We start from the raw sequence: 20,968 nt of genomic DNA, 5'->3' as shown, positions 1-20,968 counted from the left end.
GCTGTTTTCACAAAAAAGATAGTAATTGGAAAAATAACCGATGCAAGAAAAGAGGAATGTAGATTCGTAGGAAACGTATTCATGCCAACAACCTGCTACCAATGCAGAACGATTCATGGTGCAACAAGATGAATCCGAAAAGCATTTATACTGTCCTTGTAATTGCAGCCGAGCGGTTGTGACAATTGCAGGCAGTGAAAAGATTCGGATCTAAGTCTAACCATGAACTACGTTAGATTTTAAAATGGTTAACACAATCGGAAGTCGTCAGTAACAACATACCTCTTACAAAAGCAGTGGCCCTAGAGGCAACCAACTCAAAAAAAGTTGAATATAGCTCAGATACCATCGCTTCTGCGACACAATGATCGTCTCGTTTAGAGGTATATCTGGGTATGGTAATTAATAAAAGGACAAATATGAACAGGAGAGACAGCCTGCTTTGCATAGAAATGCAACATCAATGGCACTTTTATTCAATTACAGAAAAAATATTGTCTATAATGCCTGTCGGACAGAACCCAGTTCCGAGGTCACCAGGTAATGTACCGTGAAGCATATTTCCAGGAAGCACGAATCGGATTAAGACGGAAAAAGAATCGCTACAAGTGCACCGCCGAGACTACAATAGACGCACCGACGTCACAATTCCGAACATCAATAGAGTTGCATTAAACATTCATGAATACATCACTACCGAACTTGATAAAGCAGATCAAGAGATTCATCGCACTAACTGTCTCACTATGGCGGATGAGAACAAGGCAAATAGGCAGCGAGCAGCACAGAATCAGCGCTAATTAAAAGTTCAATTAACAATTGATAGCATAAGCTTATGGATTCGACGCATTAGGTGTTTTATCCCCACGGGAGCCGTAGGTGGTAATAGCGTTTGCAAGTAATTCGGAAGTAAAACAAATATCCACCATTCCGAAAGAAGACAAGATCGTCGATGCCAACGCGAGAAACGACGATGAAAGCTGGCAGGTTATCCATCATTTACTTGATGTGGGTGGGAAGGAGTATTCTGGCAGAAGGTGAGTGAATAGCGCGTCAAATTCATGGGATTTAGAGAATACGATAGCTACTGAAATATATGAAAGAAAAACTGAGAGAATATTGTGCGGCTTGGTTTATTCTAATTGCTGTGATCTTGTGTAGCTCTGAGCCACTTATTTTGAAGACTTATCAAGGTTTCAAGGCTCTCAACGGAGCAAATATAATATACAATGATAAAATAACTCATAGCTTTAAAAGTAGGATTTTGTTACTTGAAAACAAGGACCCCCACTACTCAACACAGAATAGAGTAGGCCTACTGGAATCATTTCGCTCAGACCGACTTATTGCATTAAGAGGTTGCATTACAAGCATGAACTGGATATGTGGCAATACAGGGAAGTAGAAAAGTCATCCGGGGTTTCTATCCTTGATGAATGAGTCTCTAGCTCTCAGTACTTCGAGCAATAATGTAGTAACGCAATACATTTGAATGAAGTTGGCTTGTGCTCTGCGTCAACTGCATCGAAATATATTGATTTTATCAAATATTCCTCGCAGGTGAATGGGGTGCTTGGAAGACGAGCTCAAAGTGCCCCAACTGCTTGGCGATCAGATACAAACACAACTGCACGAGGACAGACCCGAGACCGGGTAAATCGTGGAACCCCGAAGGAATATGCGACACGGGCACATATTTTGAGAGAATCAACCCCGCCGTGAATGGCAGATGCTTCGTCAAAGACGCAGTGACGACGGAGGATTATTCACGATTTTCCGAAACGAATTCGTCCAAAGTCACACGATTAGAGAGAGAATTGAAGGTGGGGATAGCTGACATGAGTACCACGATATATACCCATGCTCTAGAATGGAAGTTTATAGAGGCCGTTCGTAACAAAGTAATTCTACTTTTTGATATTTAAACTCACAAAGCACTAGTGGTTTTCAAACTTCTCAAGAACATTCACAAAACGGTCTCTTGGCAATTTTTCAAACAACTCACGGTCCCCTTCAAAATCAACACAAAATAACACGTGTGATTTTATGGTGTCAATGTGTCAAGTGTAACCGATTTATTGCGACGAGCCGGACTATGTTTGGTTGCGTTTTTGTGAACGCAACTCTAATATCGTGAATCACACTCAATCGGTTCAAATTCACATTTAACCCCCGAAAACGGTGGTCATGGCCCTCGTAGGGCGATGAACCTAAACTTGGGGGACGAATCCTTCAGACGTTACTAACCCCTGCGGGTAATTACATTGCTACCCTTTATACATCCTATTCACAAACGGCATTACGCGATTCACGAACGAAAAGATATTCTAAAAATTCGTTTTTCTCTGGATCGTAAGAATTTTTCGGAATGTGCTTCGTGGTCCTAGAAAATTGTCTCGCGGACCCCAGATTACCGAAAGCTATGCAGTTTTGTGATTTTTAGGCAATCCAGGACTAGAATACTTATTTTTACTTTTGAAATCCCTACTTCTACTTGTACTCGAGGAGGTTACTTCTACTGGAGTATCAACGATGACTACTCTGAACCCCTCTTGAGTATTGAATATTGTTGTTCAATCTTTTTCACAAAACAATACAATACCGCATTGTTGACATGTACCAAAATAAGCACCTATCTTGTTGTCTCTATCATTTCACATCAAGAACGACAAGATGTGGAAAACAGGGCAATCTACCTGGACAAGATGCAGTAGACAAGCGGGCCGTCCGAAAGCCAGCGTTTACAACCGCCGAGGTCGAAAAGCCCGCGCATACTATTGCCCGATCGACAACTACACGGTTTGGAAAGAGGAATGGGCATATTGCTGCGCTGGAGCCTGGTCCCGGTGGCAGACAATATCGGAATGTCCTCCATGCGGTGGCGGCGTAAGAAGACGCGTCAGGATATGCGGGATACCCGGCGTTCCCTTCGATGTGGTAAGCCTACGCTTGGCACAGTATTGAAAATTAATTGGGTTATTCAATTGGGACCTGGTTTTGAGTAGTCCGTGAAATCCCAATGTTGAAACTACAGCTACAAACTATGAAACTGCACGGTATCTCTTCAACTAGTATAGCCCCACTTAACTGGCTGACCCTTGCGGTGTTGAATCCGGACCTTATCTGCCTCATTATTTACTTATATTAAAAAAAAAGCAAATGCGCCTTGGTTAGGGTCATGTCTCCGGGACGTCCGGCTGTCAAGATCAGTCACATGTACATTGAAGTGTGAGAGTTAGACCTAGGCGTATTTTATACTTTTGTAACTGAACCGTTCCTAGAAATAGTCAAGTAACCCTGACCTAGTCCATATGTGAAGGAGGCACCATTGGTGAATAGGATGACTTATGCTTTTTAGTGACCAAATTTTTACTGTCGAATTTTTTGTGCGAGTACAATAAATTTTAGGAAGTCCAAGTATCGACTCGAAAATATTTAGAGATTCTCAGGTCAGCGCTATATTAAATTCAAAAACTGTGTGCGTTACATTCAATTTCAAATCGCAGGAGACCTTGTCGCAAGACGGCGAGTTTCTGAGACAGTGGACGAAAGACACTTGCGAAATGACGCATTGCAAGTTGGTGGACAACAAAGTGATAAGCTGCCGAGACGCATGCGGTACTGGCGAATGGGACCGGGACACCGAATGTATGATAGGCGACAACGTCACAAAAGCGTCACTATGCTGCAAGAGGGGATATCGCGGTAAGATGACCACTGAAGAGCCGGGAGTCATAGATTTCCGTAGAGTTAGGACCCCGAGTCTCAAAACAATGGAGCGTAGGACTTTCATTCCCCATAACAGTACTTTGTTCCAACACCGAGTTTGTTAAATTTGACAAAACCCTTCGGAAACGGAGTCAGAGTTTATTGAAATGCTCCGACCGACGACTGCTTGAAAATCACACAAAACGTACTCAAATGTTACAAAAAAGTGGTGTTCCAGTTACAGAAATGATTGTTGTTCTCTGCATTCAATGTATCCGCTCACTTCAACCCTTAAATCTTTCTTCATGCCCCGTATTGTAGAATTTTGACCTGTTCTTTTACGTTAAAGGCGTACCGTGTAATTTTGTCTGCCTAGCCAAGCCACAAGAGTGTCGTCTTGTTCTTTAGGCTACACGTCAATATCGATCCGGCAAAAATAATAGCATATAGGCCTATTTCACCGAGACAGGAAAATCGCAAAAGTAACACCACAGCAACAACAGAACATCAACAACCATCCTTTCATTGCCGACATCATTCAGGTCTGCCATCAAGCTGCGTTTCGCAAGGTTTTAAGTCGCCGAAGAACCAACGTGCCGTACTAGCGGTCGCCATCATACTAGGCATCGAAGCATTACTGATCATAGCCATGGCGGTCATCGTAACATTGCTCAACATCGGAAAGGCACCGTTCGCAATCACAAGAGCGGTCGGCACTTGGTCCTGTTTAAATGCCGCAGGACCGGCCGAAAAAGCGAAACCCACTCCTACGACCGCTAAGCAACCAGAGGCCAAAAAACGAGGCAAGTACGTCAAAGGCAAGCGCCTCGCCAAGTTGAGAAGTCGAGAAGAGATTGATGAATATTTGAACAACCTGAATTTATCAAGGTCTTCGACCGTATGCGACGAAACATCTCTTCGATGACAGAACGAAATCATTGGAAACTTTTGCATTCTTTACAACACAACTTTATCATTTTGCCAAGATAAATATGCGATATAATATTAAATTGAAATATATAAAAATACATTTTATTGCATTGATTTTTTGGTCCCGAGAGTACCGCACACAGCTGATCATTGTACAAGCAGCCATGGACAATATCTTTCTTTACGCATACATAATCCGGCTTAAATACGATGTCAACACTACCCAAGAGGCCAATTCGAGATGGAATGAATTGTGCGGATGTGTAGTAGATATGGATTTTTGCCAAACTAACATTTTTGTTAGACATTGGAATGGAGCCGCGCGTTATAAAATCCGAGTTTTTGTGCAAGAACACTTGCAAGCTGACTTTGGGGACATGAAATTGACGAAATCATTATGCAGCCAGTTACTATACAACAGGCATAATTGCGAGGCACATGAGACAACGTAAGTCGAGCGAAAACGAGCGAGTTTGAATACCGCTCGAACGAACAGTTTGATGAGCAGTCTGGAAAAACGTCACCCAGAACTTCACAGCAGCAGCTGGCAGCAAACTGCTTACGTGGTAGTGACGCAAAATCGAATCTCTTGCTATAAACAAGTAATCAAGGGCGATATCTCAAGTTCATAATAGTGATACAGGGATACAGGGATTGGAGCAGGCAATATCCCAGTTGGAAATGGGTCTGGCTACTCTGACACAAGAATTAGAAAGATGGTTGAAGTAGAATCAGGAAGCATCAGACTTTGAAGGCATATGTGCCCGTACAGAAAAGGTTAGGAGTAGCCTACAAGTACAGAAGATGGGAGTGGAGATAAACGTAAGTAGAGTAAAGAGTAGGTAAAAGAAAACTAGGTAGGTAAAAGAAAACGCCAAGTAAAGAAAAAGAATCCTCAGAAAAAAGAAGACAGCCTTAGTCCCTGACTACCTCACACCTTTCACCGGGCACAAACCTGACCTGGCTCAAAATTAACTTTACGAGTTCACATAAAACTCACCTGAAATGCTTCCAAAACTCTTTCGGCACATGATACTGCAGCTTGCTCTTGGCCAGGTGCCCGAAGATCACCTGAAAGTGGTGCAGCTGCGTGCACACGTACTCTATCCGTTCCTGTTTCCGTCGCGCCGCGGTATCCGTGGAATCCACCAAGTCGGGCAGCCGCTGTTGCTCTTCGTCCTCGCGACCTTCGACCACGCGATCGTCGCGCTCCGATTGTTTTTCGACGGCTTTCAATCCGTATTCAGAGTTGTCCACGTTCAGCACGCCGTCCTTTATCATGGGTATCAGGAAAAGCTGCTGTATCACGGCGTTCATGTAGCAAGTGGCCCCGGCGTTTTTCAGCCCGACGAAACCGTTAGTCGGGCATTGACCGATGGGCGGCAGGTACTCCCATTCTGTGACGGGCTGATCGTGCTCTGAATAAGGGCAGCAGGTTTTAGCGAGGTGTCAGCTTTATTATGAATTTTCTAGCACTTATCTATTGATTACATTCAAGAAGCACCCCCCGCTGCTATACATTCAAAGTTGGTCAAGTACATTGCATACTACTCTACACAATGCTCTAGTAAAAGCGACTCTCAGAGATACAGAACTTCAATACACAACCGAATAACAGCCTGTATGTTATGTAATGTTTTCGGCTGACACTCGTCAGGGGCAATAGTCGGCAACTGGTATAGATTTCAAAAGTGTTTCGAGCCAAACCTATCTGTTTGCCTCGATTATTTGGAGTTCTATACCTGTGACATCATGTTTGCTGATACCAATGTTGATACGTCAAGTTTATTTTGAAATCTCTATACCTATTGTTAATTGACATATTATTCAGTCGAGTAGAAGTTGAAGTTGAAGTTTCCAATACATGCTAAAAAGTGAGAGGTGAAAATGAATGGACTGAAAAGTGGTAGAGTTTTCATGTAGTTTTTAAAAGTAGGCTAGACTTGGTAGTAAATAGCAGGCGGGCTTCTTACAAAATTGCAACACACACAATCGTCACTACAAAAAGAGTAATATTCAGAAACATACAATGTTAGTAAATACTGTTGACGCAAGTACTTCCCCACCTTCATTATCTGCTTCCACTTGCCTTAGAAATTTACGGCATTAGTACTACTTTTACTCTGGCTACTGTGACCACCTCTGATTGCCTGGACGGTCAAGTGCACTCGCCAGAAGTCCCACCCACTACCAACATTTCACACGTACCTGAATAGAACATTTCCAACAACATTTGCGAGACCAGCCGTAAATTCGGAACGCATCCGTAACAAATAGCGGCGAGGCAGTCAAACGCGGCGGACACGGTGGTGGGCGACGTGCAAACCGGCTGGACAGTGACGGGCGTCATAGGGGCGGCGCCTATTCGGTGTCGCATGAGCTTGCAGGACGCGGGAAACAGAAAGTCCTCCATCAGTTCCTGAGAAAGCGGCAAAATAGTTCAACGCGATGGTGCATTGACAGGGCTGTACGAATTTCTGGATTTTCAAAATGTGCAACTGAATTGTTTTCAACAGCTTCAAAGCTGAGACTCAAAACACAAATAGTTAGTTGACAGAAAACACTGCACAGCAAGTGAGAGTCAATTCCCATCGGTAGAAGGGCAGCCATGGCAATAAGAAGTTTTAAATTTTCGTCAGAATAGTAGTTTTCATGGTGTCAAATCCTGCTATTGCGGGAGAATAAAAAATTCCGCCCAGGCAATGTCCAACCAATGTATTTTGACCATTATGCGCAGATGTATTCAGTAAAAAAGTATTGACATGGCGGGTGGGGGTTCAATATGGGCTTCAACAACGTTGGTGTCCATATAATATCACATCCAGCTTTATAATCTTGCAGAGGTGCTCAGTAACGAAGCACTTCTACTGTTTCGAAGCACTCAGACAGATCTTGCCCGACAAGAAGGCCATCCAAATAATCGGACACGTTTTCACATTTGCAGGCAATGCGCACAGGAGCCCACCTTTATCAAGCAAGGCCCGCCCTTCTCAGAACCGATGTACTTCTTGCGATTCGGGGGCAAGAAAGAAAGAAGCTCCTTTGAAATGCACAAGTGTCCGGCGAGCAAGGTGTCGTCCAGATTGTGGTCGTCGCCGGCCTTGACATCGTCCTGTAAAAGGTCACACGCTTCATCTTACACAAATGAACATCGCCAGTTAACAACATATAATAGAATTTTGGATTTCCAGACAGTGACTATTTCGTAGACCCCTGTGAGAATCGTGAGGCTCAATTGCTACTTGACGGAAATGACGTTCCATGAACATGAACATTCGTAGTCTTGTGCAATGAGTTTTTCGGTGCTGAGACACAGCTACAGGCTTGGAGACAGCAGCGGCGGTAATGAAGTATTGAAACTGCATTTTTAGTTAATACTAATAACAAGGTTTCATATCTTTCATATCGTGATCTAACGATTATGCTCATGGATATTCATATCATATGTCTGAATCAGAGTCCACACCTAGTAAATTCAACAAAAGCGGCTTACGTGACTCAAGATATATCGCGGTTCAACATTTGATCTGCGAAGTAATTCACTTACCCTTGCGTTCTTCAACCATTCGATCTCGTTGTTGAGCAGGGTCGGAGCGTTTTGCAAGTTGACGTTCGAGCAGTACGCGGCGTTTATGAGTCGGCAGAGGAGCATGAAGAATTCGTTCGACTGGTTCGCGTACTCCCCAACCGTGGTCTGAACGCAATCGAGTCGAAATGAACACCGCAGAACGCGTTGACAATGCGAAACCTCATACCGATAACAGCGTGAACAGCAACGTTATGAAGAAAACCAGAGACTTGGTTGCGCCCGTGCACTTGGTGGACATGAGCAGGAACTGTTCCATCGCGGCCAAACGTACCTCCCTGGTTAAACCAAAGAGGTTCCATTCAATATGCGAAGAGGGAGGTTCAAACTAGCCCCCATCGGTAGGCATACTGCAGTAGTACTAAATTTTAACCCAAGTACACAAGTTGAAGTAGTGAATTCCGTGGAAGCGAAAAATTAGAAAATGCAAATTGTAGTAATAAAGTGGTTTTGTCTCAAAAACTGTTCTGGCAGGAATGGAAGCAGTCTCATTCCACAACCAATTGAGCAAGTGGTGATAGTAAGCTAAAAAAAAACCACCTGCTCGGGCATAGCAGCAGCAAGTCCACGACGAAAGTCTGCCACGACTTGACCTTGTTCAGACTCTCGAGCAGGTGTGGCGATATCGCCACCACCACGGTCAGAAGCTCGAGCGCCTCGCGGCACAGCGAGGCGTGCTCGAGCGCGAGTTCCGCGTTACCCGCGTTCTTCTCGTAGAGGGCGTGCAGTTCCTCGACAGGCGCGTGCAGCAGGTCCAAGGCGCCGCAACCGGCGCACCAGGCCAGGCGGTTGATTGCCGTGACGACCGTCATTTCCGGAGCTTTGGATTGGATCTGAAAATTTGAATCGAAATACAGGTCGTGAAAAAAAAGGGCCAAAAATAATTTCACTGTGTCATTTTTTTCATTTCCTTGGAGGCAAACCCAGGGTCGTAACTAAGTCTCGAGGTTCCGAGTCACAAGCCAATCTTACTCTTGTAGTTTCGAATCGATTCGGGGTGCATCGGTCGAGGTGCATAGGGTCGAGTCCGAGTCCAACTCAGTGTTAATTGTTCAGTTTTGAGGTCAAATCATGTTCAACCGCTGTTTTAAAACTCTATTTGTGATATATCGAGTGGCTCAAATATATAATTAACTAATTGTCAGTTTCTAGCCACGTTTTTAAGTAGGCCTACCAGTACCGACAGATGGAATACCAAATGGTAACTCTACTATTTTCCGAAGTTACAATGATATGGCAGTCTAAGCAGCCCTAGTCTCGAGTCATGACTCGTGACAATGGCTCGAGCATCAGTCGAGTCATCGCACGTATTGACCCAAGTCGAGTCGAGTCATTTTCCGTATTCAAGAAAATGACTCGAATCAATTAGAGCCACCAAAAATCGTGACTCGAGTCGCGTCGTTACGACCCTCGACGAACCTGATAAAATTGACATGACGAAATTTAATATTTTCAAGAATGGATAATAGGGACCAGAAGTTTTCAATATATCGCCTCCGGAAACTTTAAACACTACGATTCCTGATATTTTGTGCGCAGAACTCCGACATATACGTGAATCTACTCAGAAAATCCTGCGTTTCTTACATTGCAATTGATCAATAGTACCATGTGAACACACCTATTATTCTTCTATTTATTAGACTAATATAGATGTGTCATACAGCCTTCCGACGCGCGAAACACACACAGAATCATGGTAAAACATAAAAATCACCTCATTGTGGTACCCCTGTCCGAGCCGTACAGCGACTGACTTGAGAACGATGTGTGTGGTGGGATTGGGGACGTGGCCCATGGCGGTTTGCAGTATCGCGGCCTGGCTGCGCGTGGTCTGCGTTACCGACGCGTTGGAGTTATGCAACGCTTGAACCACGGAAGCGACACGGGCTGTAACAGGGAAAAAATAGGTTACACATGAACGGGCCGAGGACGGGGAATGCGGATTGTCCCGACTCTAACTACCACAGATGCACTTGGCATTACATTAGAAAAACGCACGGTCATTGAATGATTGGTCGTTCTCACGGGTTACACCAGCGTTTCGCGAACAATCCGAACATATGCAAGACACAGCGATTTTCATCGACATCAATTACTTGATGACTTGAAATTTACTCGTGAATTTTGCTCAGAGTCACGAGTCAATCCACATTTCTGAAGCGCCAAGCCAAGTCAAGTCATTTTAGCAAACACTGATTTCTATAGGAAACTTGTGTCCGGTCTTGAATAAGATTCAGATTGGAAAAGAAACTCTAGCGGTTTTCAGACATGGCCTTGGACGCGATATGGAATGCGTCTTGATTAGAAACTTTTGTTACGACAAAAGTCATACACGCCACCAGATTCTTTATCGACTCACCGTACGCGACCGACGTGAACATCAACTTGGCCAGGCCCAGAACGATGGTTTGAGCAGCGCTGTAAAACGAAGGAGCCACGGTCAAGCGCTGGATGCATATACAAAACATGTAGAACAAAGTTGCACATGAAGGAGGCGTGTGAAGTTGTGGTCAACCCACAGCATTCTCAACCAGCGCAAGGAATTAGGTATGGCGTGGATATCACGTTATCTTTTATGTGATGTAAAACCGACATTACTTTCTTCTGTTGGTATGGTATAACATCCAATGACGTCACAATGAGTGTTACTCGGCCTGAAGCCTAATACATGATTCAAAATCAAAATGCGATTCTCCATTTTGCCTGACCCTTGTAAAAAGTAATCGGTGGGGCAAGTGTTTGCAACTTTTTTACAGCTTCCGGCAGCTTCCTAAATACTCAGAAGGTATATAGTATGGTGTAAGCTATTTGGAGGCATCTTATGTTGCAACTTTTCTCATTTTTTCCTACAACTCTTTGCAACTTTTTCCGTTTTTTCCATACAACTAACTTTGTACTGGAAGAATTTGGCACTACATGTAAACAGATCGGTCGATTATTTCACTATCGTTTAAATTTGAGGTCCTTTCTGATTTGACGTACATTCAGGCTAGGCTATTGATTTTGTTGAAGTTGCCAACACTGAGTTTTGCTACAATGCCTTGGTTACGGATCGATTCGATTATCTCATAGACTAATAATATCAAAGAACTTGTCAATAAATGCAACTTTTTAGTGCAACTATTGTGAAAATTGATTGCAACCTTTTATTGCTACTTGGTGTGAAAAATAAGTGCAACTTTCGATGGATTTGACTGCAACAAAAACTTGCCCTAGTAATAAGCAATGTTGAGTGACAATAGACATCAAAAACTTGTGCAGGCACGCACCATTTTGTGTGTTGGTCCGCCTTGGCTAGAAAATCGTCCTTGACCAGCAAGTCGACGGCCGCTTGAATTCCGCCACCGAGAAGGAAGTTGCTCTGGACCTCGATGGTTTGCTCGCGGCTGTCTGCTTTTTCCGCCGGCATCAGAAGGGCGTTGAGTACCTGAAAGGCGGTGACAGCTTAGCGTCTGTTTCAATACCTGATCTGAGACTGGCAGAGACGGCCAGCAACGAAGTACTTGTACTTTTTTAGAGTGCTTGAGTATTTCACTGAAGTAAGCTCATTTGAGCTGCGCAAGTGGTTATAATTTTAGACTGCTTCTACTTCTATTTTTTCAATTTTCAGTTAGTTTAGGCAAAACTAGGCATAACATAACAAGTTTTTTACTTACTTGGAAATCCTTACTTCTACTCAAGCTTGATGCTGAGCAATCAAAGGCCATAAATTCTGCCCTGTTTGCGCGAAAAATGATCGAGACGGCAGATTTCGCGTCGTAGGTGGGGGGGGGGTGCATTCTCACTTTAATTTGTGTGCCTTGGAGTCGACTTTTACCAGAATACACCGGCCAAGGCCGTGTCAACAAAATGAGTTCGTGTAACATCTAAAAATAGTACATTGAACTCTCTCTTATTCGAAATTCATGCTGGTGACGTCATGTTTTGTGATACGGACGTTGATATACAATGTTCTTTCCAATTCTCTACTAGTTGCTGACGATTACCCCTGACCCGAAAATATTCGGGTTCATTTCAATACGAATATACTATTTAATTGTATATCAAAGTTCTGTACCTTCAAGAAGCTCTTCAAATTTCACTTCTACTCGACAGAGTTCAGTTTTTTAGGCTAAAACTAGGCCGAGAATACTTCACATACTTTAAAATTGCTGCTTCAGCTTATACTTGAGCGGAAATGCCAACGATGAATACTTTAACCACTTGTGGTGATCAGTTAAAAACCGAGAGCGCTACAGGATTTCTAACCAGGACGAAGTTCTGAATTCCATTGTTGTCTCACACCACAGCCAACCAAGCCTTACCTGCAGATTATATAAGACTTCCGAGGGCAAGGGCAAGAAAAACAACGATTCTATTGCCGCCGTCGGAGCTTTGGCTGGCTTCGCCATTTTAGCCTTTGCGACCTCTTCCGTTAACTGAAACAGGCCAGACGTGTCACGCATTGTAAGTAATGATCAGAAAACAAGCCGTACCTGATAGATATTCCGCACCGTGCCTTCGTTACACGGCATTAGCTGCAGAATGTCGCGAGCGCCGTCGCGAAGCTCGGCGACCTCGAGTTCGCAGCCCAGATCGGCGACACGGAAAAGAAATTCGGCATACTTTGGTTTCTTTGACATGAGCTAAAAGCATTAGAAGACGATATCGATCAGATGTGGTCGACAACAAAGTATTATTTCGCAAAACTAGGCCTAAATAGCTAGTTTGTGGTATTTAACTTGAAGATTGCTTTCAGACCCCATCCATTTCCAATGGTACAGTCATTATTAACTCGAAGGCTTTTCACAAGCCTCTTTTCAAGAGTTATCCCTACACCGAAGAGATTTAGATACAAAGTAAAACCAATATCGCACAGTATGACATAACAAGCAAAATTACAGACCATGAAATTCTTATCTTAACGATGGCAATTAGTATGCCTTGTAATAGTCGCAAAGCAAAATGTAAAAAACCGGCAACGACTTACACAAAAGTAGGCAAAATCAACAGGAGATTTGTAAGTTATATACAAAACCTCTAAATCAGGGGTTCTCAACCTGGGGGGCGTGAAACATCTGAAGGGGGGCGCGAAGAAGCGGTCACCTGAAAAAAAATTTCGCGCTCCTCGCGATTTGCCTCCAATACACGCGTGTTTCTCTCTATATATACCCAATTTCATATTTTTTATTCTCTCATCAACATTCATAACCGACCATACCACCAAACAATCTGTTGGGGTTGCTAGCATCCCAGTTGGATTTTGTGATATGACGATGAGGGGGGCGCGAAATTTTTCATTATCAAAAAGGGGGGGCGTGTCTAAAAAAAGGTTGAGAACCGCTGCTCTAAATTGACTTGTTCAACTGAATGATTTTGTTTTTTAGTGTAAATCTAGCTCAATTATCCTGCAGCCTGTTTTGTGAAAAAATCAACTGTATGCTAGTAGCAAATATTCCACTTTTAATGACATACCATGGAAATTTGTAAACCATGCAGTTGTTTCAAAGCATATCTACTTAATGAAATTTTTGCTGCTGCATGGCAGAAGCCTTCAAATACTGTACATGACTGCATCTGCATCTGCATCATGTGAGCGCGGAACGTCCAACAGATTTGGTAAAAAAACTGCTACATATCATACACGGTACCCTAGCTCGGAAAATCGTACGTCAGATTTGTCAATCATGTCACAAATTCAGTAGTTTCGCAGACCACTGTTCTAGAGAGATTCTGCGTGTCGAATACTAACAACGCCAGGCAACAGCGCTTCGGCTTCCGGATTGGGCTCCAGAAAATTCGAAGCGAAAGTGGGAGACGGACAGGAACTCTCGGAACTTGAGTCTGGAGACGACGTGGGCTCCTTGTTCTTTCCCTTGGTGGACGTCAACTTCACGGAGATGTGCTGAAATGGATAGGCGTTTGAACGGAAATGCCTGCCTGGCAATCGAACGAGTGCGATGCACGCATACGCCTATGAGCTGGCTGCGACGTGAGATCGAGAAGGATGAAAAATACATCAATAGTAACAAGTATAACTACAGCAGTTATAGAACAGTAAGCCACCGGGAAAGTGTACCATGGCGTTATAACAGAATAAATTATATCCATTAGTATGCTATCCATTGACTTCCATCACTACGAGAAGTCAAGATATCTTCTAAATTCCATAACGATGACATTGCAATATGCGAACTCACGCATCTGTCTTTCAGCGGCAGATTACAAATCAGCTTGCGGTCGTTCTCGGGCAGTATGAGCTCTCCGTTCAGATACATTTCGATGCATGTGTTGTTGGCCGCGATATTTTTGAAGTGTCCCATGATCTGCTTTCTGAACGTACACAAGGTAATGGTCAACGAGAGAAATTCCCAGCTTTACGTGTCACGATAAAGGGCTTCGAATTGCGAGCACTATAAATTGCCAATGAAGGAAACTCTGTGTCCAGGTTAGATTTTTTTTGCACTCTCCCGATAGCCTACTTCATATCTCAGATATTCTAGTATGAAAAATTCTAGTATGAAGCATTCATTCATTCATCCATTCGTTCATATGCAATTAATATTTCAAAAGCGTGGCATAAGAAAAAAAAAGCTATTTCCTCTGAAACAGAGAAAGCAATTGTACTTTTGCAATGAGATTACTAACTCAACCCGTTCAAACTTGCACATTCGATTTCGGGATGTCCAAACTATTCCGAACACACAAACGCACGTCACAAGCCCACCTGACAGAGCCTAGCATCGCGTTGGAATGGGTCCACACTTCAAAGTCCTCGTTCTGCCGCGCCTGGACCGTCACGCGAATGTTGAACGCCATGCTGGTGCCGCGGCACGCCCTGTGCACGGGCAGCATGGTGCGTTCGCCCAGAAACTCCTGGTCGCATTCCTGGATGTATTCTCGCAGCACGGTCAGCACGCGGATCATGCGTTGCGTTTCAAAGTCGATTTTCGGCCGGTTCTCAGACTGAGACCTGGTTTTGTCCTTGGCCAAAACTGCGAGCGAATAACAAACGCTGACATGGCGATCGGTAGAAGCGTGGGACTAATTAATAAACGCAGACCGTAGCCAGGGGGGCTCGGAGAGAGACAAAGTGTATGCTGATTAGAGATTGGGATTAAAGAGTGACATCGTGAGACTGAATGAAATCGAATCCCCGCAAACATGTGTGTGCGTTAGGGTTGTTCAAAAAAAACTTTTTTTTCCAAATCTCACTCGCCTAGTGACTAAATCGTCATGTTGTCCAAGAAAACGATGCACACCAAATTAGACTCAATTCCAACCAGTCAAGGCCGTGCAATCTTGAATTGAAATTTTTAATTTATTATTAAAAATTAAAAAAAAAAATTCTCAAATTTTTCCGTCAACCCCATGAAATTGTTGAGCTGTCTTCAAAGACGATGCAAAACAAATTTGAGTCAATTCCGACTAGTAGAAGTGGAACTATTTGAGTTTTTCGTTGATAATCCCCGGATCAAGGATAATCCGACAATTATCAACGAAAAACGCGAATAACTCCGCTTCTACAAGTCGGAATTGACTCAAATTTGTTCTGCATCGTCTTTGAAGACAGCTCAACAATTTCATGGGGTTGACAGAAAAATTTGAGAATTTTTTTTTTTAATTTTTATTAATAAATTAAAAATTTCAATTCAAGATTGCACGGCCTTGACTGGTTGGAATTGAGTCAAATTTGGTGTGCATCGTTTTCTTGGACAACCTGACGATTTAGTCATTAGGCGAGTGAGATTTGGAAAAAAAAGTTTTTTTTGAACAACCCTAGTGTGCGTACATGCGTAATTGATTTCCGCCAATACTTAAAATATAAACCACCAGAAGATATGTGTCAAGGCTTTAGTTATAAAAGATGAGGAAGGTCTGAAACACCTGGAATCGGTGCCATTATAGAACAGATTCCACAACAACTCTGACATTGTGACTTGCACAAATCGCCGTTGAGGCTACGTATCAGGGACTCGCTGATTCACAGCACTTACGGACTTGCTGGCAAGCGTATCATGTATGTACTTAACCAAATCTATTGAATTGATGCAATTTTACAGAATTTGAAATAAAAAAACCTTATTTTTCAGCCGGCTCCGCGCCTGAATAGACAGGTACTTTCTTTACAACGATACCAAGATAATTTTCGCAGAAACCTTTGTCACATCGATATAAGATTTTTGGATAAGAAAATGAATGGCTCGGTTCTGATGTATATCACCAGCCTTTGATTTTAAATGCTTCCAGGTGGAAATTGTCATGTTTTATTTGACGAGTACAAATTTTCAAATCTGCGAGGTAGTGGTGCCTGGAGTGTATTGATGGCCAGTAGGGCTGTTCAAAAATAGCTTTTTTTCCTGAATCTTGCTGGTTACGTGATTAAATCGTTAGGTTGCCTTAAAAAACGACGCATACCAAATTTTAATTCATTCCAATCAATAATCGCGGATTTCGTACAGTTTGAAAATTTTGAATTTACCCAAAGATGCAAAAAAAAATTTTTTTTCAAATTTTTTTGTCAACCCCATGAAATTGTTGCGCTGTCTTCAAAGACGATGCAAAACAAATTTGACTCAATTCCAACCCGTAGAAGCGGAATTATTTGAGTTTTTCGATGATAATTCTTGGATTATCCACCGATCAAGGATAATCCCCGAATTATCGAAGAAAAACTCAAATAGCTCCGCTTCTACGGGTTGGAATTGAGTCAAATTTGTTTTGCATCGTCTTTGAAGACAGCGCAACAATTTCATGGGGTTGACAGAAAAATTTGAAAAAAAATTTTTTTTTGCATCTTTGGGTAAATTCAAAATTTTCAAACTGTACGAAATCCGCGATTATTGATTGGAATGAATTAAAATTTGGCGTGCGTCGTTTTTTAAGGCCACCTAACGATTTAATCACGTAACCAGCAAGATTCAGGAAAAAAGTTTTTTTGAACAGCCCTAATGGCCAGGCATTGGCCATGGGGGAGGGGTGGTTCATTCGATCATACCGCTACAACAAGAAAATATTTACGACATTTCGATAATTCGTTACGCAATTACGGGCAAGGATCATTGCTTGAGTACTCCAAAAAAGTGAAAGTACTTCATTACCGACCGCCAACAGTTACAACCCTACGTTTTATTCCGTATTAAAGAAGCCACAAACTTTGTATAGTGTCCAGCGACGCCTTGAGCCGGTCCATGCAAGACTGGATGAAGTCCTCGTGGATCTCGGCCTGGTTGACACGCAGATGCGGCCCCAGACTCGTGTAGGTTTCTTGCAGCAGTTCGATGGCTTTGCCTGCGATTGTACCCTTCCCGTTCATCAAAACCTAGAAGAGAAACCGTTGATTGGTACCTAAGTCTGGGCTATGCAAGATCGGGTGCATGGCGTTTCAAATCCGAATACTAAGCTTCGAGTTGAGTTGAGCTATTGAGTACGCCGGCAATATGGACGTTTATGCGATCACAGGTAAGTAAATAACTTCAGTAACGCCCCCCAAAAGACTGGCTTGCCGAGCGCAAAATCCGATAAAACGGGTATCGATGGAAAGCTGTTGATGTACTCATCACGAAAATATAAATTTAATCCTGTTCATGGCCCTGGAACCCCTAAAATCAGCCTAGAAATTTTCATTGTTATTGAGTTTTGTCTTTGAGTTTAATAAATTTACTGCTACAATGGATGTTGTATTGAAAGTTTTGTCATTGTGATAAAACAGGACTGTCTGACTCTTTCTTCTCAGCTTCACTCTCGTTTTGCCGGACAGAATTGTTGCGTCACAATGCCGAAACTCGATCACAATGCAAATTACTAGGCTGATTTTGGGGGGTTCCAGGACCATGAACAGAATAAAATTTATATTTTCAGTACAGCAGCAGCTTTCCATTGATACCCGTATGATGTTGGCGCTCAAAAACATGAATTACCATGACTGGAATCGGATTGGAATTGTTATGCCTAGCAGTAGTAAAATGCACGAGTCTAATACTATAGCTTAGCCTGTCGATGTGACAGCAACTTCACAAAACCTCATCAATTATTTAACAGATTGAAAAATCTGTTTCAATTTGCTAGATTATACCAGAAGGGAGCCAGACTCGCTTGAACTGTCAAGAAAATTTCAATGACGAGAGAGCAACACAGAATAGAAATGCCTACAGAGATTATAAAATTAAACATATGTATTATTTCCAGATGCTACCCAGTGCCCACCTCCAGATAATGGGATTTGTGTAATTTAATACCGATTACAATGCTGAGAAAGTCCAAATCTGTCAGTGAATCTCCTCAAAATGACGGAAAAATGCAATGCATTAAATCCCAAGGGTTCACTAATCCTCTGTTTGGCGGAAGCGATTGGTTACGATCGAATTCGGTTGTGTTTCAATTGAAAATTAAGCTAGTCTGAAGGTTCTACGTCCGTCCACATTGGTCTAGTAGACAAGTTAGAGTGAAATGATAGTATCGGGCAGGAGGTGGTATAATAGGCATCACAAACAACTTGGAAATAACTGATAAATACATACGGGAGAACAAACAATACTGCCACAAAGTAATCAGTTGATCGAAGTTCTGTATATAACAACTCGTTATTCTTCTAGAACCGAGCCGCTCACCCGCCAGAGATACTCGAGACCGATCAGCTCCAGGCTCTCGACATGAAAACTGGACGAGCCCGGCCTTTTCTGCACCAGCTTCTGTTCGCGACAATTAACCGACTTGAAAAAGCGCTCGAAGCAGGTCATCCCGGCCGCGGTCAGCCAGCACGGGTCCAGCTGCAGGATGTTGCTCTCGAAAAAATTCTGCGACAAGTAAGACAACGCGAATAAAATATTAGTATTTTTGAGCAGATACCGCTATTTCGAGTCCGAGCCCAAGTCATTTTGTTCTCAGTTCAGTTTTCAGTTCAATCCGGCGTAACCCACTTTTTTCAACACTGCTCTAGTGATATAGAAGGGCTCGTATTCATAATACAGTAACTTTCCTCATTTTTAACAGTTTCTGGCCCTATTTTTCAGTATCAGGACTTACAGACGAAATACCAATAATACGGTAACTTTACTATACCTCGAAGTGACAATGAAATGTCTGTCTTGGCCGTCCTAGTCTCGAGTCACATGACTTGGTTCGAGTCGTGCACAATGACTCGAGTACAAAATGACACTCTCTTTTATTGGAAACAGGGTTGTAATGACTTGAGTCAGGATTTTTTGGTAACTCGAGTGACACGAGTCGAGTCATTTTACGCATTTGAAAAAATGACTCGAGTCACCAAAGAATTGCGACTCGAGTCATTACAACCCTGTTTTAAAGATTTAAACTCTGTTTAAATGTAATAAAAGAGTGTCAACAAGCTTTTAGCGAAAATTGCACATAAAGTGTCACCTGCACTAGCAGCAGCGTCAAGGTTCCCAAAAATATATTTGGCTTCTTATATTCAGTCTCTAAAAGCGGCCTGTATACATTTGAAGTTCTCTCGATTATTCTTAATCAATTATTACCAAAGAATGGGATGCAAAGTTTGCAAGAGAGGCCAATAGGGGTCGGCCTTAAAAATTCAGGGGTCACCGAGCTTGATATCAATCAGAAGGGGCCAGAGACTAAACAAAGGTCTACGTACCGATGGCTAGCTCGTACACAAAAGTCGCAGTGAGACAAACCTTCATAATGTCAGGATCCAAATCTGGCTCGTCGCCCATTAACTCGGAAAACCATTGAAAGCACGACTCCCGATCGGACAGGTAGGCCGCGTTTTCCGCCAGGCAATTCCAAATCTGACCGGCCTGCGGCTCGCATAGCCACAGCTGACCGTCTGAACGCAAGAATTATTCGTCGCGAAACAGCATTATAACAAAGTTACAGCGTTCGTAGTTCAATGAAAAGGCACACGACACAATTTGGCAAAATTGCTATACAGGATTTTCCTACTTGCACTACTGGAGCGATTATGTTTCAGACTAGTTCCACTTTTATTTCAACAATTTTTTATGAAACATCAGACACTTCATACACTTTGGAATTTGAAAAGCTGAAATTTGGTTCCATGATGAGTTTGTATCACTTTTACAAGTTAAATTGGCATAAGAACCGCCTGAAATAGTCCCAGTATCACGGAAATCAAATGCAATTTTTAAGATTGTAACTATTTGTATTGTCATTAGACGCCTTGCGTTAGTCACAAAGATACATCTTGCAATTGGAAATAGCTACTTTCGCTTGTTCTAATAGAGTAGAAATTTACGGCGTTACATTCTACTTCTAGCCGAGTAGCAACACTGACTGCTTTGACAGCCTTTGCCAATTAGACAAGATTAATAATTACTTGCCACCTTGCAAATTGCGCTGGTTGATATTTGCCGATTTGGGCAAATTTTCACGTTTCCTGAACACCATTATAGATGTACATCTAATGCAGAACACTAATACAGTCCTACCTTTTAGTAGGAAACGCAGAAAATTCAATCTCTCGTCGACCTCTTGAAGATGCGTGTAACGGCTGCCCGGTCTGATCATGGGTGGCTCATACTCTGGATTGTCTGGAAGGTGATAAGATATCATAATAAGACTACCTTTGCATTCCACGAATATCACGCAAAGGCATATTTGAGATGATGACAATGTCAAGACACACAGTGTCCACTTGTCCAGACCATAATTTATCAACTCAAAAGACTTTTTGCGTGTCCCTTGTCAAGAGTTAACGACACAATATCGAGCATATTAGCAGAGGTTCAAATGAAAACTTATTTGGCGTAACGATTGATATTC

The 20,968-nt window shown here is 42.7% G+C and overlaps 2 protein-coding genes across 3 annotated transcripts in view; one reads left to right on the top strand and one right to left on the bottom strand.

The window, feature by feature from the left end:
• The window catches only part of LOC145456268 (ubiquitin carboxyl-terminal hydrolase 9X-like), a 54,497-nt gene that overhangs the window by 12,030 nt on the left and 21,499 nt on the right, over positions 1-20,968 (bottom strand). For both annotated transcript variants that reach the window (XM_080334347.1, XM_080334348.1), the window contains exons 16-33: positions 20,635-20,736; positions 19,861-20,012; positions 18,817-19,002; positions 17,363-17,528; positions 14,934-15,201; positions 14,407-14,539; positions 13,959-14,111; positions 12,703-12,852; positions 12,532-12,645; positions 11,497-11,654; positions 10,587-10,645; positions 9,942-10,114; positions 8,765-9,057; positions 8,394-8,502; positions 8,186-8,332; positions 7,604-7,750; positions 6,847-7,057; positions 5,639-6,056 (exon numbers count right to left, since the gene is read on the bottom strand). In XM_080334347.1, the coding sequence (XP_080190473.1) occupies positions 5,639-6,056; positions 6,847-7,057; positions 7,604-7,750; positions 8,186-8,332; positions 8,394-8,502; positions 8,765-9,057; positions 9,942-10,114; positions 10,587-10,645; positions 11,497-11,654; positions 12,532-12,645; positions 12,703-12,852; positions 13,959-14,111; positions 14,407-14,539; positions 14,934-15,201; positions 17,363-17,528; positions 18,817-19,002; positions 19,861-20,012; positions 20,635-20,736 (3,139 nt within the window). The remainder of the gene's footprint in view (positions 1-5,638; positions 6,057-6,846; positions 7,058-7,603; positions 7,751-8,185; positions 8,333-8,393; positions 8,503-8,764; positions 9,058-9,941; positions 10,115-10,586; positions 10,646-11,496; positions 11,655-12,531; positions 12,646-12,702; positions 12,853-13,958; positions 14,112-14,406; positions 14,540-14,933; positions 15,202-17,362; positions 17,529-18,816; positions 19,003-19,860; positions 20,013-20,634; positions 20,737-20,968) is intronic.
• Positions 433-4,811, top strand: LOC145456269 (uncharacterized). The gene is made up of 5 exons (XM_080334349.1): positions 433-1,037; positions 1,561-1,823; positions 2,665-2,937; positions 3,507-3,705; positions 4,251-4,811. The coding sequence occupies exons 1-5, from the start codon at positions 953-955 to the stop codon at positions 4,631-4,633; spliced, it is 1,203 nt and encodes a 400-aa protein (XP_080190475.1). The 5' UTR covers positions 433-952; the 3' UTR covers positions 4,634-4,811.

Source organism: Botryllus schlosseri, chromosome 14, assembly GCF_051294905.1.
Source record: "Botryllus schlosseri isolate E-star chromosome 14, Bs_hap1, whole genome shotgun sequence".
Classification (NCBI taxonomy): domain Eukaryota; kingdom Metazoa; phylum Chordata; class Ascidiacea; order Stolidobranchia; family Styelidae; genus Botryllus; species Botryllus schlosseri.
Note: the sequence above shows the minus strand (reverse complement) of the source record. Positions and strands in the feature narration are given on the sequence as shown.